General features: G+C 36.7%; 1 protein-coding gene and 1 pseudogene across 1 annotated transcript; both read right to left on the bottom strand.

Annotated features, from left to right (window-relative positions):
• Positions 1 to 5,101: 5,101 nt before the first annotated feature.
• Positions 5,102 to 7,623, bottom strand: LOC113289604. Its single transcript, XM_026538913.1, has 3 exons — positions 6,817 to 7,623; positions 6,014 to 6,434; positions 5,102 to 5,857 (listed from the first exon to the last, which is right to left on the bottom strand). Exons 1-3 carry the CDS (start codon positions 6,825 to 6,827, stop codon positions 5,441 to 5,443), a joined length of 849 nt encoding a protein of 282 aa, XP_026394698.1. The 5' UTR covers positions 6,828 to 7,623; the 3' UTR covers positions 5,102 to 5,440.
• A 114-nt stretch (positions 7,624 to 7,737) lies between these two features.
• On the bottom strand, positions 7,738 to 16,480 carry LOC113291598 (annotated as a pseudogene).
• Positions 16,481 to 18,885: the final 2,405 nt, after the last annotated feature.

Here is an 18,885-nt window from a genome sequence, read left to right as displayed (position 1 = left end):
AGTTATTGTGGAATCCCAAACGATGATACGAAGTTTGTTTGTGATTACTTATCTATCTTGCCTATCGGAGATATAAAATCTCGAGCCAATTATTTCAATTGTACTCAACACGATAGAAACAACAAGATCAGATCACGCAACTACAAAGATAATAGTTGGGTCTGGCTTCATAATCCGAGTGAAGTCATCAAGTCATTAACCTACAGGGTCTCGAGAATAAACCTAACGTTAAAGGAGAATCGACTCTAGTTATGCAACTAGTAACACACAAGAGGTGTGAGGATTAGGTTTCCCAGTTGCTAGAGTTCTCTTTTAACGCCGTGATAACGACTGGTCCTTGAATCACTATCAGGCATGGTTACCTTATTGTCTACAACTCTACCACTTATAAGGGTTCTAACAGGATTCAATTGATTCGATGGTTTTGCACCTAATTCATGAACTCCTCTAGGGTTGGGTTGTGTTTGACTAGGAAACTTACCTTTTTCTCTCAAAGAATCACTTATCAGACCAACCTGGGTTTTTAAATCGGAAATAGCCTGACTATTTTCTTGTCATATCCTGTTACTAGCTTGTAGACTCTGTTCTACGGATAACTGGAATTTTGCAGTTTGTTGAGTTAACAAGGCGAGAGATTTCTCTAAACTTAGGATTTTCTTGTCTGACTGATTCTGAAATTTTGCTAGTCCTGAAGGATTCTTAGTATAGCCAAAACCTGGGGGAGCATTAGAATTACTAAACTGACTTTGACTTTGGCCCTTAGACCACGAAAGGTTCGGATGGTTTCTCCAACCAGGATTATAGGTTTCTGAATATGGGTCAATCTTTTGACGGTTATCAAACCTAGTGTTATTATAAAGATCATTGGCCTACTCCTCAATATTCTGGCCTTTCCAAAAAGGCTCCAATCTACCACTAGTCTGGCCCACTTCTAAGTCTTCTAACCTTTTTGCTATAGCAGCAATTTTGGCATCTGATTCATAGCCTCCTTATACCCTATTAACGTTTCCTCTACTTAAAAGAATTGTTTTCTGGGGTGCCCTACTATTTTCCCATTGCTGGGTTTTTTCGGCGATTTCATTAAAAAATTTCATCGCCGCATCAACAGTTTGGTTTTCAAATCCACCAGTGCATAGAGACTCAACCATGGTCGTTGTGGAATAATCTAAACCCTCATAAAGGATCTGAACTAGCCTAACCTTTTCTAAACCATGATGAGGACACTGGGATGATAAATCATTAAATCTTTCCAAATACCTATGTAAAGATTCCCCCTCTTGTTGTGAAAATGTGCATATTTGCGTCCTAATAGACGATGTTTTGTGCCTAGGGAAAAACTTATTGAAAAAGGCAGATGTAAGTTGTTCATATGTCTCAATTGACTCGGAGTCCAAACTATACAACCACGACTTGGCCTTATCTTTCAGGGAAAATGGGAATAACCTAAGTTTCAAAGCATCATCATCTAAGCCTCTAATACTTAGAGTACTACAAATTTCCTCAAAATCCCTAACATGGTAATAAGGGTTTTCATTTTCTTTCCCTAAAAAGATTGGGAGCATCTGTAAGGTCCCAGGTTTCAGTTCATAGGGTGCCTCCGTTTTAGCTAACTTAATACACGAAGGACGGGTAGTCCTAGTTGGATTCAACAAAGCTTTCAAAGTTGCCATTTCTGGCGCTATCGGAGCAATAGGGATTCTCTCCTCAGTCAAAGGACGTTCAAAAACAGACTCTTCAAAAGTCGGACTTTCTAGATTAAGGTAATCGAGACGCTTCGAACTACTAAGTTTCTCTTTAACAAATCTACCTAGTGCGTCTCTTTTACGTTCAGGCATACAATAGAATTTTCTAAATTGGAAGGGTAAGCAAACACAGATCAAGGCCGACTCAACCAAATCAAACCTATTGATTTCTAGCAAACAAAAAGCATGATGGCTCCACTTAGATTGTTTCTAGACCAGCTTCTAATCCTTCGAACGGGAATTCGTTACAATTTAAGCAAACCCCTCTGGAATCAATCCGAGTTAACGTAAGTTGAATAGAGGCGAGGGAAGCTCGGTGGAGCTTTGATACCCAAGGCCTCACCGGTATTACAAGGCGGCGCAGTCACGCATTCAACTTACAGAAACCGTCAAGAACTTCGAAGTATGCTTAAAAGAGTAACCAATATTTTTCGAATGACTTTCCTGTTAAGCTCGTTACCCTATCGGCCTCGTTCTAGTCAAAATTTTAGGCTTAGGTTCGCGTAGGTTCCGTGTTCCTAAAGCGGGCAAGAAGAGAACAATGATGAAATCCGAACCCTTATCTTGTATGGCCAGGCCTTGCCCTTTACTAGAAAAATAAATGTCCATATTCAGTACTCAACATATATGCATACGAAGGAGTCCAGTAACTCGCTGACAGGGGATTCACGAGTGTTTAGAATCTTACCTCCCGTTCCAGACGGGGGATGAATCGGTTGTAGTCGACTCGGGCCACTGACTCCAATGTCTAGTGTACGAACCCAAGGTGCAGAGACAATATCGTAATTGTCCTCCTTCTCTGCAAACAGTTTATATTTAAAGTACCCTTCTGTAGGGTAATAAAAAAAATAATGTCCCAAAGTCCAAAAGTCCAAAAAATAAAGAAAAATTACAAAAATAATAAACCCTAATACAGTTTTCTTTTATTTTTTTAAAATAAAATAAACAAATCCTAAAATAAAATTGTCTAAAATAAAATTGTCTTCTTTTATGTTCTTTTTGCTTTAATCTTTAGCTCCAAGTCTTTATGAAATCACCAAACTCCTTGGCTCAATTTTCTTTATGATCCAGAACCTGTAGACACAAGATAAATACCCAAAAACATAAAAAAGGATAAAAATAATAAAATAAAATAAATCTAAAATCCTAAAAACAAGTCCGCGTCGGTGGCGCCAAAAATTGATTTGATTTGTAGATAGTGGTAAAAGTGGTTCGATTTTCAGACTTGTGAAGGATATTAATTAGACTTAAATTCTAATATTAAAATAGAAAACTCACTAAAAATTATGGAAAACTCAATCAAAGATGATATCAATACTAAAAGAAACACTGAGGCTAAGATTCCACTATTTTCCAAGTTCAAAGTGATTAAACCAATACTTATATTTATACAATTTTCTCGTTTAATTTGATTCTAAAATATTGCAACAAGTAGATTTTCAAAAGTAGTAATTGTAAATACCAAGTATGAAGCATCAAAAGTCTTAAAACTAAGCATACTCCATCAAAATAGATCACAATCACTCAAATAAAAATCATATTCAATAATAGTTCAAGGAAAATAATCATATAATTATTGCAAATAAAAAGATAAAATAGAATATACCACTTTTTGTTGGAAAAATAACTTCCTCTATCGCCTCAGCAATGGGGTTTAGCTCCTCATATTAATCATGACCTCAAATTATGTGTTTGTTGCTCAAAAGATGATTAAAAGAGTGAAAAGTAATAACACAGACTGTTTGCAACAGTGTATCGGTGTTGCAAAACAGCTGTTACAGAAAACTGTTGTAACTACTGTTGCTTTGTCGCTGATTTTAAGACCCTAGAATACGACTGTCTTGCACAGCTTAATGTTCTTCAGCTGTTAAACAACGACACTGTTCTGCGATTGTTTCCCGTGCGTCAATGTTCTTCGCGTTCTTCCTCTTCAGCAGCAGCAGCAGAAACAGAGTTTGGTAAAACTCTGATTTCTTCTTCTCTGGCTCTCCTTAGGTTCCCAAACTCTCGACACCTCTTCTGTATGACCCAAGACATCTATTTATATCAAAAATACCGATTAAATCTCTCCCAAATCTTCCAAAATATCTTTCCTTCTCTTCACGGCCAAGTTGCGGAAATTTCTTGTTTTAGAATTTCTACACGTTTCTGAGCTTTCCTTTTTATTCTAAACTCTTCCTTAGATAGACACAAATCTTTGGGAAAGTTTACAGCACTTTAATCTCTCTAAAATTCCCTAAAACAGGTCACACACGTGACTTTCCATATTTTCTGTTGTGAGAAAAATCCGTCGATTGAGCCCAGTCTAATCGATTTAAACACCCATATCAGATTCCTAGACCCATAAGGAGCCTATCCTATGAAAATCAGAGGTTTAATCGATCTCAAACTCCTCCAAATCACGATTGCCAAAACTGTTCTTCACTGCACCTATTTTCCCGCCAAAACCTGGTTTTTGAAATGTTGAAGATGGTTGCCCCTTATCCAGGGTAGGGGTGCGATTAGCAACTGCCTGGAAATGGGATGCCTCTTGGTAATTAGGTTACCCCTTATCCAAAGTGAGAGTCTGAATAGCAAATGTCCTCCGGGTGCTTTCCGACAACTTTTCGAGCCAATTTTTTCCAAAAATGTTTATTGGCCAAAAATACCTACAAATAAATAAAACTCCATAATAAGTACAAAAATGAACCCAAACAATATATAGAATCGAGACAAATCGGACACAAAAATGTGTCAAATCTGCTAGGCCAGTGACTCACTAAATGGACCACAACTGAACATTTATAAGGGCACCCGGAATAGTACTTAAGGCACCCAGTTCAGTGGTTACTCAACATAAGAGAAAGTAAATTAGGTACATGACAGTTTCACTTTTTTGTTGGGGATTTTTCTTAGGTTGCGTTGTAGAACCCAAGCATGGGTGAGCAGGACTGGTCTAACACAGGGAAATCACCAAAAGCTAAGAAACCATGTTGCTTTGACCGTTCTAAGATCCTGGGATGCAACTACACCGCCAAATAAAATACCAGTTATGCTAAATTCCTGCCAGCTGAAACACCAGTTGAACATAGATCACTGTGACCACAGAGAAACAGATGATGCTGACAAGTTCAGAAGTAATTAAGATGAGTCATTCTATTCGAGATCCAAGCTCACAAATACTGTTGAGTTCAAACAAAGGAAAAAATGTAGATTTTATAAAGTTAACCCACCACATGCATCCTTTCTCTCTAAACACTAATATATTAGCCACAATAGATATTCTAACATAAAGAAACAACCATCAAGTATGGTAATCCGGGAACTGTGCACCAAAACAGACTGCACGATCCGCGGTCCTACTCTCTCATACAGACTGATTGCAGGATGACTGCACGATGCTAGCCCTCGCTTCCAAGTTGTAGTAAAGCGAATCATAAGCATCTTTCCACAGAATGTCAGTAGGTCAACTGAAAATTTCTCTGGTTTAATATCAGCCTTGTAATCTCTAAAGCCCCAGCCAAAGACCAGTAATGTCTTTTTTGCCTGTTTTGCAAGATAATACGCAGCTTTGTTCCATATCCTTGACTGCCTTGAAAAATTTGAGGAATGCAGCTTACCTTGGAGTGAATTAATGAGAGGTGCCACAGGTTTAAAGGAAGCACTAGTCATATGAAGCACCATGCTCATTGTACAGCTCTGGCAAACATTATTGACTTTTATCCCAATGCAATTAGGTTTATGGCAAAAACCAGAGGCAGTTTAATGAGAAGCCGAACAACTACTCTGGAATTGCAAATTACACGAGGACTAGAACAGCCATGTTTTAAAGCAAGTTTGAGACCAGCATCTAATCCCTTCAACACTTGATAAAGATGAGTTACTCCATACAGTGAGAAATAGGTGGAAGCAGCTATTGGCTTTGCAGCCATATTGCGCATAATAACTCCATATCCTCCTTGATTTGTTTCTGCATCATAAAAACCATACACATGGACCCAAGCAAATTTTGCTGTCTCGCCTTCTGTTGGCCAACTAGCCTTCCACTCTTGCTTAGAGGGCTTGCTTGACTTGAAAAGATTCACCCCTTCTCGATGATCACAATAAATATCAAGCAGGCGAACTTCGTTTTCCTCCTGCAAAACATCCTTGTTGTTATTACATCATCATCATCCAAATATATACTGTTAAGGAAAATTGATGTTTAGGGCTACAAAGGTTTTTGTATGTGAGCAGTATTAGTAAAACTGAAAAATGCATGCTAAGTATGAATATTTTGTACTCCCACATACACCAACAATACTTGCTGCATTTTCATCATCATCAGATTCTTCATCCTCTTCCTCCTCCGAGTACAAATAGCTGATATAGGAGGCATATTCATCATTTGATGGAATAAAAACAGGAAGATCAGCCTGAAAAGTCTTGCCACATACACCATCTTCATCAGCATCGGAGTCTTCCCCTGAGCTGACAGAGGAGGAATATTCATCATCTGACGGTAAAGAATCAGGAAGAGCAGCCTGAAAAGTATCCTCTATAGAATCAGGAATATCCCTGTTGTTTCCTCCGCAGATAACTTCTTCATCAGGATAAGTAGTCATATCCCTGATGTTTCCTCCACAGATAACTTGTTCATCAGGATAATCAGGATAAGTAGTCATACCACTTCTGTTTCCACCACAGAAGATAACTGCTCCATCAGAATAAAAACTGAAAATCAAGAGGACAGATGAGAACATCAGGCTTAGAGTTTGGAACATTTAGGTAGTCTCACCATAAGCAAAATAATATATTTTTGGTGTGGAAAAAAAAACAGAGACCACCAAGACATAGACAGCAGCAGCTATTCTAGCTCAGTGAGAGGCATTTGAGGCATGACTTGACAGACAGTTAAACAAAATATCAAACGTGCAGAATTAAATTAGGTTAATAAAACATGTGATGAGTCAATTCCAGCTTCAATTGTATATTTATATGCATGACTGCTTAGGGTTTCCAATATCAATCACATATATGAATAGGAATGGTTCATATTAAGATAACAGCAACGAGCAATAATAATCAAAGATACCACAATAATAATCAAAGATACCATGCTTTCATTGTTACGCAAAATTGGATTTGCTCCAAACCAGAGCAGCAACAGAATTGAATTTGCTCCAAACCAGAGCAGCAGCAGAATTGGATTAATCTCCTCCTATGCAATTAAACGCAAAGAAAGAAGAAGGACCTTATAGGAATATCATTACAAAATCAATCAACCTCAAACAGAAAAATTCAAGATGAATCGCAAAGGAGCCAGCCAGAGATACTTGCAACAGAAATTCAAATGATCCCCAACCCTAAACCTAATTCTCGTGTTTCGGCGTGACATTTTATAGTAATTCATAGATCGCAAAGGCTAATGATCCCCTCGACTGTTGGAAGTAACGAAAGAGAAGAATTGCTGTTTTTTGCCCATTTAGCAAGTTCATGAGCTACATTGTTACAAATACGAGGTTGAAAACTAAAAATACATTCTACAAACTGTAAAGAGAAGAACTGAATGTCTTTGAAAATAGCATCAGTATGACTATCTCCATCAAAATATCCTGCCCGAGAACCTGTCTATCAAGTTCTTTGCATCACTTTCTATGATGATGTGGGTGAACTTTTGCTCCAGAGCTTTCTGTAAACCTGCCCAAATTCCTCTTGCTTCAGCTTCCTCTGCCGATTGAACATGAAACACCAGTGTTGCACAGAAGGAGGCTTTGCAGAAAGAATCTCTCATCATATATCTTGAACCATTTGCTCCAGATAATTCATCATAAGCATCATCAGTGTTACATTTGATCCAACCAAGAAAGGGTGCATCCATTTGTCAACTAAACTGATAGTGCTAGCAGGGTTGGTGAGAGGTTTGTTTTTCCTAGTAAGAAGCATCGCCTTAGCTCTATGGATGACTGCTCTATGGTTTTCCTTTTGGTTTTGAAAAATGAGGTTATTTCTACTAGACCACAGAGACCATAATATAGCAACAACCAAGCATTGATCTTCATCAGGAAGGTTAGTTAAAGAATCAATTAACCAAAACAACAACCAATCAGATGGTAACAAAAATATTGGAGGCAAAACCTAACCAAGAAATGTGCAGGATAAGCTTATAATCTGTATTTGTTCGCCTGGAACTGGAGAATGGCTTCATCTACATCTACACATTGCTATAGGTTACAAATGGTGATCAATATTAACTTTCTCAGAGACACTAACGAAGTTCAATTACATGGATATTTATGCTTCTTCTCCTTGCTTTTCGGCAGGAGTAGAAGTCTGTTCGCTTCCATCCACCTCAGGTGTCTCTGACTGTTCTGAATGTTCTGCTTGAGCATCTGACGAAACTCCATTTTCTACTGCAACTAGATCACTATTATTTTGACTAACATGGTTTTCTTCGGACTCATTAACTCGAGGAAGCTCCCTTGTAGGAGCAGGAGGAGGAGGAGGAGCAGCGACTGCTAATAGTTGGCTAACTCCATCAAACAAACTTTTTGATTCTGTGATCAAGGCAGCTCCACCAGGATAACATCGACCAAAGCATGTTGCAGAATGCGGGTATGCAACCTAAAAGATTGAATCGATCATAAATATATGCTTCTGAGATAAGCAAGATGAAAGGGGCGGATAATTGTGCAACAGGTGATAGGTCTAACAGATTTTCATGAATTGTCACCTCAAGGAATGCACGGCAGAGTGAGAGGAAAAGCTGGGACTCGCTCTGTCTCAGCATTCTAGTAGCATTATACAACATCAGAGAGTCTGAAACTGCCCGGAGTCCCTTAATAAGTTCCTGAGCCAACACAAGTTTCAAGCTTACTGGGGCACATGGCCGTAATTCGTTCATAGCTGCTGAGACACCTGCAACAGCCAACCAGAGATTGAACATGATAACCATGTTAGAACACTCATGCCCCAAACATGATAGCACTTCAGTGGGTGCTTGCACACAATACGTTAGATGTTTTGCCTTAACATTAGGCAGATTGCACGTGACAGTGATTGAACATGATGTGCTTTCTGGGTTACTGTCTTGTGAGTCTATGTATCTATATTGGATCAGAAAGTACAAATTTAACTAAAACTGGGATGAATTTAAAAAAGACAGGTCTAGTTATACACAGTTGTGTTTGCATTTTGGTGAGTTCTAGTTCGCCATGCTCAACACCTCACACCGGTGTCGAACACATGTATATGGATCAATGTTTACTTGGTTTATATATGTTTAACACGTGGAAAATTTATCATATTATACATTATCTCAAGCTACGAAAATTCAGAAATTATATGGACAGATGACTTTTGTGTAGTCTTACTAAATTTGCTTTTTTTATTACTTAAATACTTTACAGTGCATATCTCAACAACAACACTTAAACACTACTACAATCATTAACCAAACATTTATCTAAAGGTATGAGACCAATATCTACTCAGGAAATAATTGCCTACTGTGTGTATCCATCTGTCTATTTGCTAACATAGACACGGAATACAGTCAAGAAAGAAGTTAGTCAGACTCACCATTAACAAATATGGCAAGAGGTGGATGCTCCATTAAATAAGAGGGTGGAGTCACATCCACTTGACTTTCCGCAGATGGGCCATTGGATGAAAAGCCTGTTGGTAAAGCAGCAACCCACCGATGTGAATCTAAAACTACCTAACAATGCCCATTGAAAAAGAAAAATAATCAACCAGCACCAAAAAGAACTACCAACCAAGTAGTACAATAATTCAAGTTGATTCTTAACCGATGTGACAAAAAGATTAAGGTACTCCTTGCTGAACAAAACAAAGTCATCCAACTCGACTCTAACAGCAATATTACACCTGCAAATATACCTGAAAACTCTCAACGGCTGTAGCCATATTCTTCAAGAATAAGTTGAGTACTGCACTGAAGCAAGAAAGAATAAAAGTCAGCAATCTGAATTGCCTAGAAACAAGTTGTCATAAAAAACAAAATGAAAGCCATTTACTCTTCAAAAAGTGGTGGAAGTAAGCCCCGAAAATCAAGTCCAACCCAACCAAGACCCATGGCACAATACTGTTACAGCACGAGAAAAAGGGGATCAGTTTCTGCAAAGTAACTGAACAAATACATGCGCCTACCATTGTACATTCTAGAAGTTATTCGTCAAAGATTCTAGCCAAAAGCTATGTTATTCAAGAATGGAGCTAGCTGTGTCGTTACATAGCATCCTGTACAGTTTAAACTTTCTTTTGGTTTAGTTTTAGATGATTAAGAAAGAGATATCTAGATACTGAATTAAACAACAAGAGGAAATTGCCAACTGTTTGTAGATGGGTGAGTCATTACAAGCTTCCAGGAAATGTACAAACAATCTGCGAGAAACTGTACTCTTGCTAGGTAAAAAATGCAAACGTGTTATCATGGAGACAAATTTTTTACCATGCACTGCTCTAAGATATTGGACAGTTATCCGCCCTCGGTAATCTTCGGAAGCATGGTTTTAAGAATTTTGAGAAGAGAGGTAACTTGATGCATAGCCAACTAAACAGAAGCCCACCATCATAGTTTTGCTCACTTCCAGACTTATCATCAGCGAAAATTGCTCTGTATTGATTAACAACGTCAAATAGATGGATCCTAAAACAGTCCACCATTCCTTTTAAGTAGTCATAAGCCTTTCTCTGGTCCAAGTCATCAAGAATGCCTGCAAGCCGTGATTCTCTGCATCTCAAAAACTGACTCCAGTGAAAAGGAATTTCTGTTAGAAACAGATCCACAATGAGGAAACATAATTATCTCTACCTATGAATGTACACAGTTTGGTGAGAACAAGGATTACTAAACTACATCACTTGGGCTTACCATAAATCGGGTTCAAAATGTCATTTAAAAAATTAAGAGAGATCATAGAGTACCTGTAAACGCATTTCAGACTCGGTAAATACTCCTATTCGTCGTAAATGTCCAATTATGCGAAGACATTCAGGCAACTGTACACAAAAACATTACGGGAAAGATTATTCTTGTGTACTAACATCATAATTAACAATCTATCGAAGAAGCAATAAGAAAACAGGATAACTGAGGGATTTGTTACAGCTTGTGTAGTTGTATTTCCTGTATTACCAAAATAGTACCTGGATATTAGACCGGAGTTTTTAGAGAAGCAGAGAAAGAAGAGATTGGATTGTGTGCTCAACTTCCGCTGCTAGTGCCTGAATGACAGGTAGCCTGGCCATTTTTCCTTGAAAAGTTTCAATTTGCTAGAGTAAAGTCTATACGCTTTTGTCTTTAAGAAAATGAGAGAAATCGCAGAACTTACTTCGGATGCATCGTTGAGAGTCTGCAAACAAAGGCTTCCAAATCCAGGGCCTCATCGTAATTTCCATTCCTTACACATCTATAGCAAGAAGAAACTTTGAGTCCTTGAAAGTTTGTCCATATAGTCTCCACTAACTACTAAATGAAAAACCACTATTTCACTTACTGGATCAAAATTGGTCCTACACGCGAATTTCAGATTAGATGAATGAAATTAAAAACCACTTACGTGTCCATAAGCTGAGGGATTTCGAGCAAGTCGAGTAAAGTACTGTGGTTTGCTAGTAATGTTCGATTCAGCTTTCTTTTCTCCAAAATCTGTTGTGCAGAGTCAATGAACTCGGTGCAACCAGATGTAAGCTTTGGAATCTCATTTATCTGTTTGGGAAACAAAATCTTAGCTAAATGATTCCCATTTTAATAGAAAATACACCAAATTAAGCAGAGCTTCTGTGTAAAAGATTGCCCAATAAGCAGACAAAATAATATTACAGAACGAGCATCAGTAATTGCCTCTCATCACAAGCTTAAGTTTCAACAGGAAAGCTAATGTTGCCAAATAGACTCTAGAAATATACTTGTACAGTGCACAAAATATACTAATTTCTCAAATTTGTGACAAAGTAAATGTACCAGAATTATAATAACTCCCTAAACTTGACATAACAATGGAAAAACAAGTCCTGGCAGAATCATTAAACTACATTTCAACAATCAAGATCATGGCTCTTACTTGAAGCAGTAATTTGTGACCAGCAGGAAAACAACTCAAAAAAGAAGAAGAACAAAAAAAAAAAAAAAAAAAAAAAAAAAAAAAAAGAGGAACAACTTAAAGCAGACACGTATCAGGGCGTTACATAGCTATGGTACCGGACTAATCCCAACATAAAATTAGATCACATAGAGATTATCTTTGTGTTGTGGCATCAATTACAGCGCGAACACTCTTTAACAACCTAACGTTGCTTTCTTCAACAAATAATATTTACCTGTACAACATGACCACTTAATGAGTAAATTTCTATAGATAATTTGATGCCAAGTTCATTTTCCTATGTTTTAATCTATTTTTCATCGCAATGTACCTCTAATTCAGTTCACATAAATCAGTCAAATTGTCACTTAAACTGCTAATATCCCGCCAAAATTTGTCGCATAATCTTCTAACTCAGTCAGCCTAAAAGGAACCTTAAATTCAGTCAATCAAATTACCACTACAATAAAAAGAACTTCAAAAAATCAAAAATAAATAAATACTGGATACAAGATGAACAGAATGTACCCAAATAATACATTCCCCAACTGTGCAATCGTGGGAAAACCCCCACCAATGCTGAAACTTGACATAACAACAAAAGGACAAGTCGCAGTAGAGTCCTTCAACAACATTTCAATAATCAAAATCACGGCCTTGTGACATTGAAAGCAAAAAAAAAGAAGAGGAACAACATAAAACAGACACATATGAAGCCGTTACATAGCCATAGTACCGAATACCGAATAGACCTTCCCAACATAAAATTAGATCACATACAGACTATCTTTGTGTTGTGGCATCAATTACACAAATTAAACACTCTTTAGCAACCTAAACTCGCTATCTTCACAAAAAACAAAAAACAAAAAATCTACCTCTACTATATAACCACTTAATGAGTAAATTCTATAGACAAATTGATGCCAAGTTCATCTTTCAATGATTCGATCTATTCATTCATCACAATGTACCTCTTAATTCAGTTCAAATAAGCCAGTAAAATTTGTCACTTAAACTGCTAATATCGGCCCAAATTTGTTGCAGAAGTCTAACTCAAGTCAAATTTGAGCCTAAAAGGAACCGTATATTCAATCCCTCGAATTACCACTACAATTTTAAGAACTTCAAAGAAAAAAAATCAAAAAATAAATAAATACCGTGGCTTCAAGATGTTTATCAACAGCAGAAACTTGTTCACGAATCGCAACCAAAGCATCAGCAGCAGCAATAAACGCTCTATAATTCCCAACTGCAACTTCTTGCATTTGTTTCCGAATTCTCTCTGAATCCACTCGTAGCAGCTCCGGTTCCTACAGAAAACAGCAATCAAAATATCAATAACAACACACATTTTCATAACATTAAATGATTTAGATAAAGAGAAGTAGATTTTGAGGGGATCTGATGAGACCTTATAAAGACGTTCAAGAGTAAACGAAAGAAGTTCAGAAACGTATGGTTGTTGAGAAACAGAAGCAAGAGGTAGAAGACTTCATGCAACCATTGTTGAATCTTCTGGTGAAGATCCGGGAGGGGAAAGAGTTTTTGAGTTATTACTGTCCTGGATTTGATTTTCCCTGGAATAGTTTCGGTCTATTGTAGTAGAAAGTTGTATCCACCCATCACGTGTTCATATGGGAGATTGATATTTCAGCCACACTAATTTTTCAGAATGAGACTTTGAGAATGAGACTTTGAGATTGATATTTTTATCCGAAAGTCTCGTCACTAGCTTGGTCCCATGAGTCATGTGCGGATTTTATTTCCTAACTCAAATAGGTCGGATTTTATTTTCATAGACGAATCAGATCTGACTTAAAATGAAAATCAAACGGTCTGACATCTTACTCGAGTCAAATCACGACCGAGTCAGATTCAGACACAGAGTCAACAAAAAACAAACACACTCTTTATGACGCGGGACACAAAGGTTCACAAAAATGTGGGAAAGGAGGTGGCGCCATTTTCCATTAACATGGTGTGCTTTTGGTATGAAGCTTGGATGCGTGTCACTTCACCTATTTCTTTCCGACATCTGAGTATCACATCTGTCCCATCGATTCCTTTAAATTTTTTTCGTGTTTAGTTTCTTCGATTTTGTGCATACTCACCGACAAGTGTGGACGTAATACTTAGATATCGTCCTTTGATTAATTTGAAATGGTTATGTAGCGAGACACGAAAATTTTAACACGTATAGTAACTGGATTTAGTAGTCAATTAGTTAAACAATAAGATGAAACAGTCAAATTTAGTACTTAAAGGAGCATGAACAAAGTTGTATTATGTTTTACGATCAATTCCGTTTACAAAAAGAATTTGCTCTTTTAAAAAGCAAAAGAAGTTTTTTAAGAAATTAACAAAAAATTAGGGGAAATTTAACTTCTTATATTAGCGTGAGAGCCGAGTAAACTAGCCTAGTTACATTAACTTGCCAAGAAAAAAGATGATATTTTTTCAACCCAGGAAAAAGAAATACTATTTTATATTACACGACTCTTAAGGAAACAAGTAAAAATAGTGATTTTATGATTTTTCCGTTTATGTCTTCGTATCTAGAAATATAAGCAAACTTAGAATTGATATATCTCCCAAATTAGACACTGAAATTTTATATAGTTGGAAAACTATTTGGAAAAAATTATGCAATGAGTACAAAGATAACTACCAAATTATACACAAATATATGTTAGAATAAAATCTAGGAATAAAAATAATAACAAGGGATCATGTAATTTTATTAAGACAAGAGTACCGACACACCACCAATTCTGTTTTGTTTAACCTATTAAGACACTTATGCAATTTTTCCAAAAACGTAAAGACAAAAAGGTATGATTAACATGCGAGTGTATTTATTTTAATTATAAAGTTAAACAATATAATGTGGAGTACAATAAATAACATAAACATACAAGAGTTTGTTAACGAGGAAAACTAATTGGAAGAAAAATCCTAGTTCAATTTTGAAGACTCTCATAATTAAGCCGCTATGCAATGCCTACATGCAACATCTTGTAGTTGAGAACGAATAAACTATCCCTGGTCATTTTCTTTCCTCAGTATCTCTGTGACTAAAGCAATCTGCTAACTACGTAAATCCGTTCAACAGAGTCCACTGTCAAGAGTTGTTTCACTGCGGTAAAGACTTCAACAACCTATTCATTAAGGACGTCTTTCAAACCTCATGGAATCAAATTATTTGATAACCACTCACTATCAAACTTTCAGAGTCAAAGTTCTTCTGTATAGATCTAAGATACCAAATATATATTTTATTCGGAACTCCTTGATCAAGATCAAAAAAGATTTATGATTATTGAGATAATGCACTCGGTTAAAAGGTTTACGTTCATGATAAAGCAAAAACTTGTCGATCCACAAGAATTACGTTTATCAAAGACAATTAAACTACTTGTTTTTCCCATACAATCAAGTTAAGCAGATAATTACACCAAGATCAAGATATCAAAGACTTTAAATCTTCAACGTCTTCAATCTTATTAATTTTCAAAATGAACAACTTGCACTTGATTTCACTATATATTTACTGAACATAATAGAGTTTGTTAACGTTGGCACAATAACGCTATCAAGATATTTCAAATCACTAGAATCCTCACAGTTAGATTTTCAATTATTGAGTGGCCTAATATCAAAAGATAAGGATTATGAAATAAATAAGAACTTATCTAGAACATAACTATAAGATTAGTTCAGTACTCAGTACTAAACAACGAAAATAAATAAAAATATAGCTTCCTACCAGCTGCACTTCTGATGCTCCTTGATCCCAAAGAAGGCTTTAAACTAGTTTATCGTACTTTTGTCCAAATTTAATCATATTACTTTCAAAGCTTCCACTTCCTTCATAATCTTTTTAATCGCCCAGTGCGATACATAAAGATTTAGTTCCTCGGAGCCAAGGGTTATCCACATAAAGAGTATCCTTTCTAGATCGATTAAATTCAAAATCCTCATTAACTCTATCGTTTCCATAGCTTGAAAAATCACAAAAAAACCACCATCGCACCCATTTAGCCTCCTCTTGAATCGAAAGTGAGATGACTCCACCGTGCTTGTGTCTTGATTGTCATAATGTTTATGCTTGTTTACCCACGTACTAACGAATTTTTCCTTGTGGGCATCCAATATTTCATTCTTCAAATACGCTATCAACTCCGGGTAGCTTTCCCAATTGTCAAATAGAATACGCTCCCTTACAAAATACATTCCTTCCATGGTCGACCATGTCAATTTGTCCCACTCTTGTTGGAAGCTAGCCCATTTAACCGTGGATACTTTGTCATCTTCAACAAATTTCTCTTTGGCTTCTTGTTGTTTATCCAACGGGAGTTTCTTAATCATCTCCATCACAGTTTTCCTTGGTGTTTGAATTATGTTCTTGCAATTAGTTTGCACATTGTTCCATAAATGAAACGTGCAAATATGATGATGTTCGTCGGGAAAAACACGTTCTATCGCCCACATCAATGATTGCTCCTTATCCGTGATCAATACCTTAGGAGTATAACCTTCTTGGTACAATAACTTTACTTTTCCTAACGCCCGCAGATAACTCTCCTTCGTCTCGTCCCTCAATAAACAAAAACCGACACTAAATGGCGCCTTTGTAGACGTTTGTCCCACAAAGTTCAACATCGACATATTATACTTATTCGTTTTATAGGTGCAATCCATGAAAAGTATTTGATGGAAGCATCTCGCCAACCTTACAAATTCCGGATGAGCAATGAAAAGATGTATCACCTCATTTTTCTCCTTTTTATCATAGGCTACCGAGTAGTTGCCCTTTTCCACCTAATACAATAGTTGTTGCATAAGTAGTATATCTTCCCATTCCTCATTCCTATTTTTTTTCTCTTTCATTGTAGATGGTAGACAAGATAGACGTGTTATTTTCATTTAATACCTTCACACTAGCTAAAATATCAATAGGTCTTGTTCTTTTTTTAGTCAACACTTTTACTAGCTTCTTTTCTTCGGGGTTGAGCCTTGCCGGATATGGATGATTAAGCAAACTCTTCAGGATAGGATGGTTATGATAACCCTATTTAACTTCACTCATATACCACACTTTCTTTTCTTTGTTGAAACTAAATAAAAGTTTAATAGGACACTCGGTCTCCTTTGTATGAATAACTTTCTTTTTCCTTGTGGTCTTTGGTTGATACTCATAACCTTTTCTTTGATGACTCTCATATTTTTCACTAGACTCGCAAACCATTTGAAAGCTGAATTCTTTAACTTGTTTATTTTGGACTATAATACACTTCTTCTTCAACCCATGTTCTCGAGCCCACTTCTTTGCATTCTTTGTATCTTCCCATTTAAAGTTGTTGGCATAATGAGCACTTGTATCCTCGGACAAAATATCTATAACTGCAGGCTGATCTCCATTGGTTCAGGTAGAAGATCGAGCTACAAATATGAAAAATATAGCAAAGGATTAGAAAAATATGCATCTGGAAAAATAAAGATACGGTGCGGAACATAAATCGCAGACCTGTATACGGTAGGGCACTCTATATCATAACCTCCCCTGAGAAAGTATACGGCGTGGACAACAAACCGTAAACACCCTATACTACTCTGGGACTCTTTACGGTGTAAATTTATCACCGTTTAGCATTTAATGTTTGCACGCACCTACGGTGGGTTTCCACACCGGATTTATGCCTACGGTTTGGAGTTCATATTTCCAAACCGTATGAAATGGGTTCAAAGCGGTTTACGGTTTGGATTATTCATCTTTCCAGATCGTATACTATACCTACGGTCAGTTCAATAACTTTTTTCAAACCGTAATATACATACAGTTCAGATTTAGGTTTTTATAAAAACATAAAAATCCAACTTTCTACGTACTTCATGAGATTAAAAGCAAAAAAATTGTTATTGGAGTTAAGTTAGAGGTATACCTCACTCTGTTGAGCATTTGGTTCTTGATATTCATCTTCTTTGGGTTCTTCAAATTTATAATAGTGTTCATATTCTTCATGTGTAGGTTGAGCTTGTGGTGGGGTTAGAAATCCTTGATTATCTACAAGAGTTGGAGGATTTTTGTTTAATAATCTTACTAGAACCGCTCGTGATTGAGAAAACCTAAATTTCTAGGTTTTTTCTCAAACTCTTTCTTCTCCCTTTCTTCTTCCTTCACTAATCTTTATATTTTGATTTTCAGAAGCTAACTAGAAATCAAATAATTCATAGAGGGTATTTTAACCAATACATAAAATAGTTAGACAAGAAAATTTGTTGGTTAATATTCGGAAACCCCATATTTTATCATCTTGTGAACCCTCAAAACTTTTTCTTGAAACCCTATAATAGGTTTCTTTCTTTGTTGCTTAGACTTCGTCCTTCCCTTTACGTCTAACAGTTTAAGCACTAAGCAAGCAAAAGCAAAAATCGGATACGCTCATTGCGTTGCCAAAAAGGATCCTTAGAGCATCCACAGTGGGCGAGTATAACCAAAAATTTGGGATGAGATCGTAACACAGTGGGACGGAGTAAAGATCAAATCCCAACCAAAGATCAAATTCCAGACCAAATATGGTCGCGACCAAATCCCAAATTCTAATATAGTCGGGCGTAAATTTAAAGTACGCTTGTTACTGGGCGTAAATTTAAAGTACGCTTGTTAACGGGCGGAGATTTAAATTACGCCCGATGAAAATTCAAATTAAATAAAAAAGAAAAAGAATGAGGCGGACTTTTAAAGTCCGCCTGATGAAAGTTACCAAAAATGGGGCGGACTTTTAAAGTCCGCCTGATGAAATTTTAATGGGGCGGACTTTTAAAGTCCGCCTGATGAAAGTTACAAAAAATGGGGCGGACTTTTAAAGTCCGCCTGATGAAATTTTACGAAAAAAAAATGGGGCGGACTTTTAAAGTCCGCCTGACGAAATTTTAATCATGTACCGTTGCGTCACAATACGGACTAAACCCAAAATTTGGTCTTTTTTTTTATCTTTGATCTTTGGTTTTGATCGCACCACTGCAGTTGGTCTTACCCCCACTAAGATGTCAAACAACGCAATATGGTCAAA

This window comes from Papaver somniferum, chromosome 6 (genome assembly GCF_003573695.1).
Source record: "Papaver somniferum cultivar HN1 chromosome 6, ASM357369v1, whole genome shotgun sequence".
NCBI classification, from domain to species: Eukaryota; Viridiplantae; Streptophyta; class Magnoliopsida; order Ranunculales; family Papaveraceae; genus Papaver; species Papaver somniferum.
This window is presented reverse-complemented; position numbering and strand designations above follow the sequence as displayed.

What these genes read in the sequence shown, in the direction of transcription:
- LOC113289604 (XM_026538913.1), bottom strand. An exon ending in ATGCAGCAAGTATTGTTGGT is followed by an intron (nt 5,858 to 6,013) that starts GTATGTGGGAGT and finishes GATGTTTTGCAG; the next exon opens with GAGGAAAACGAAGTTCGCCT.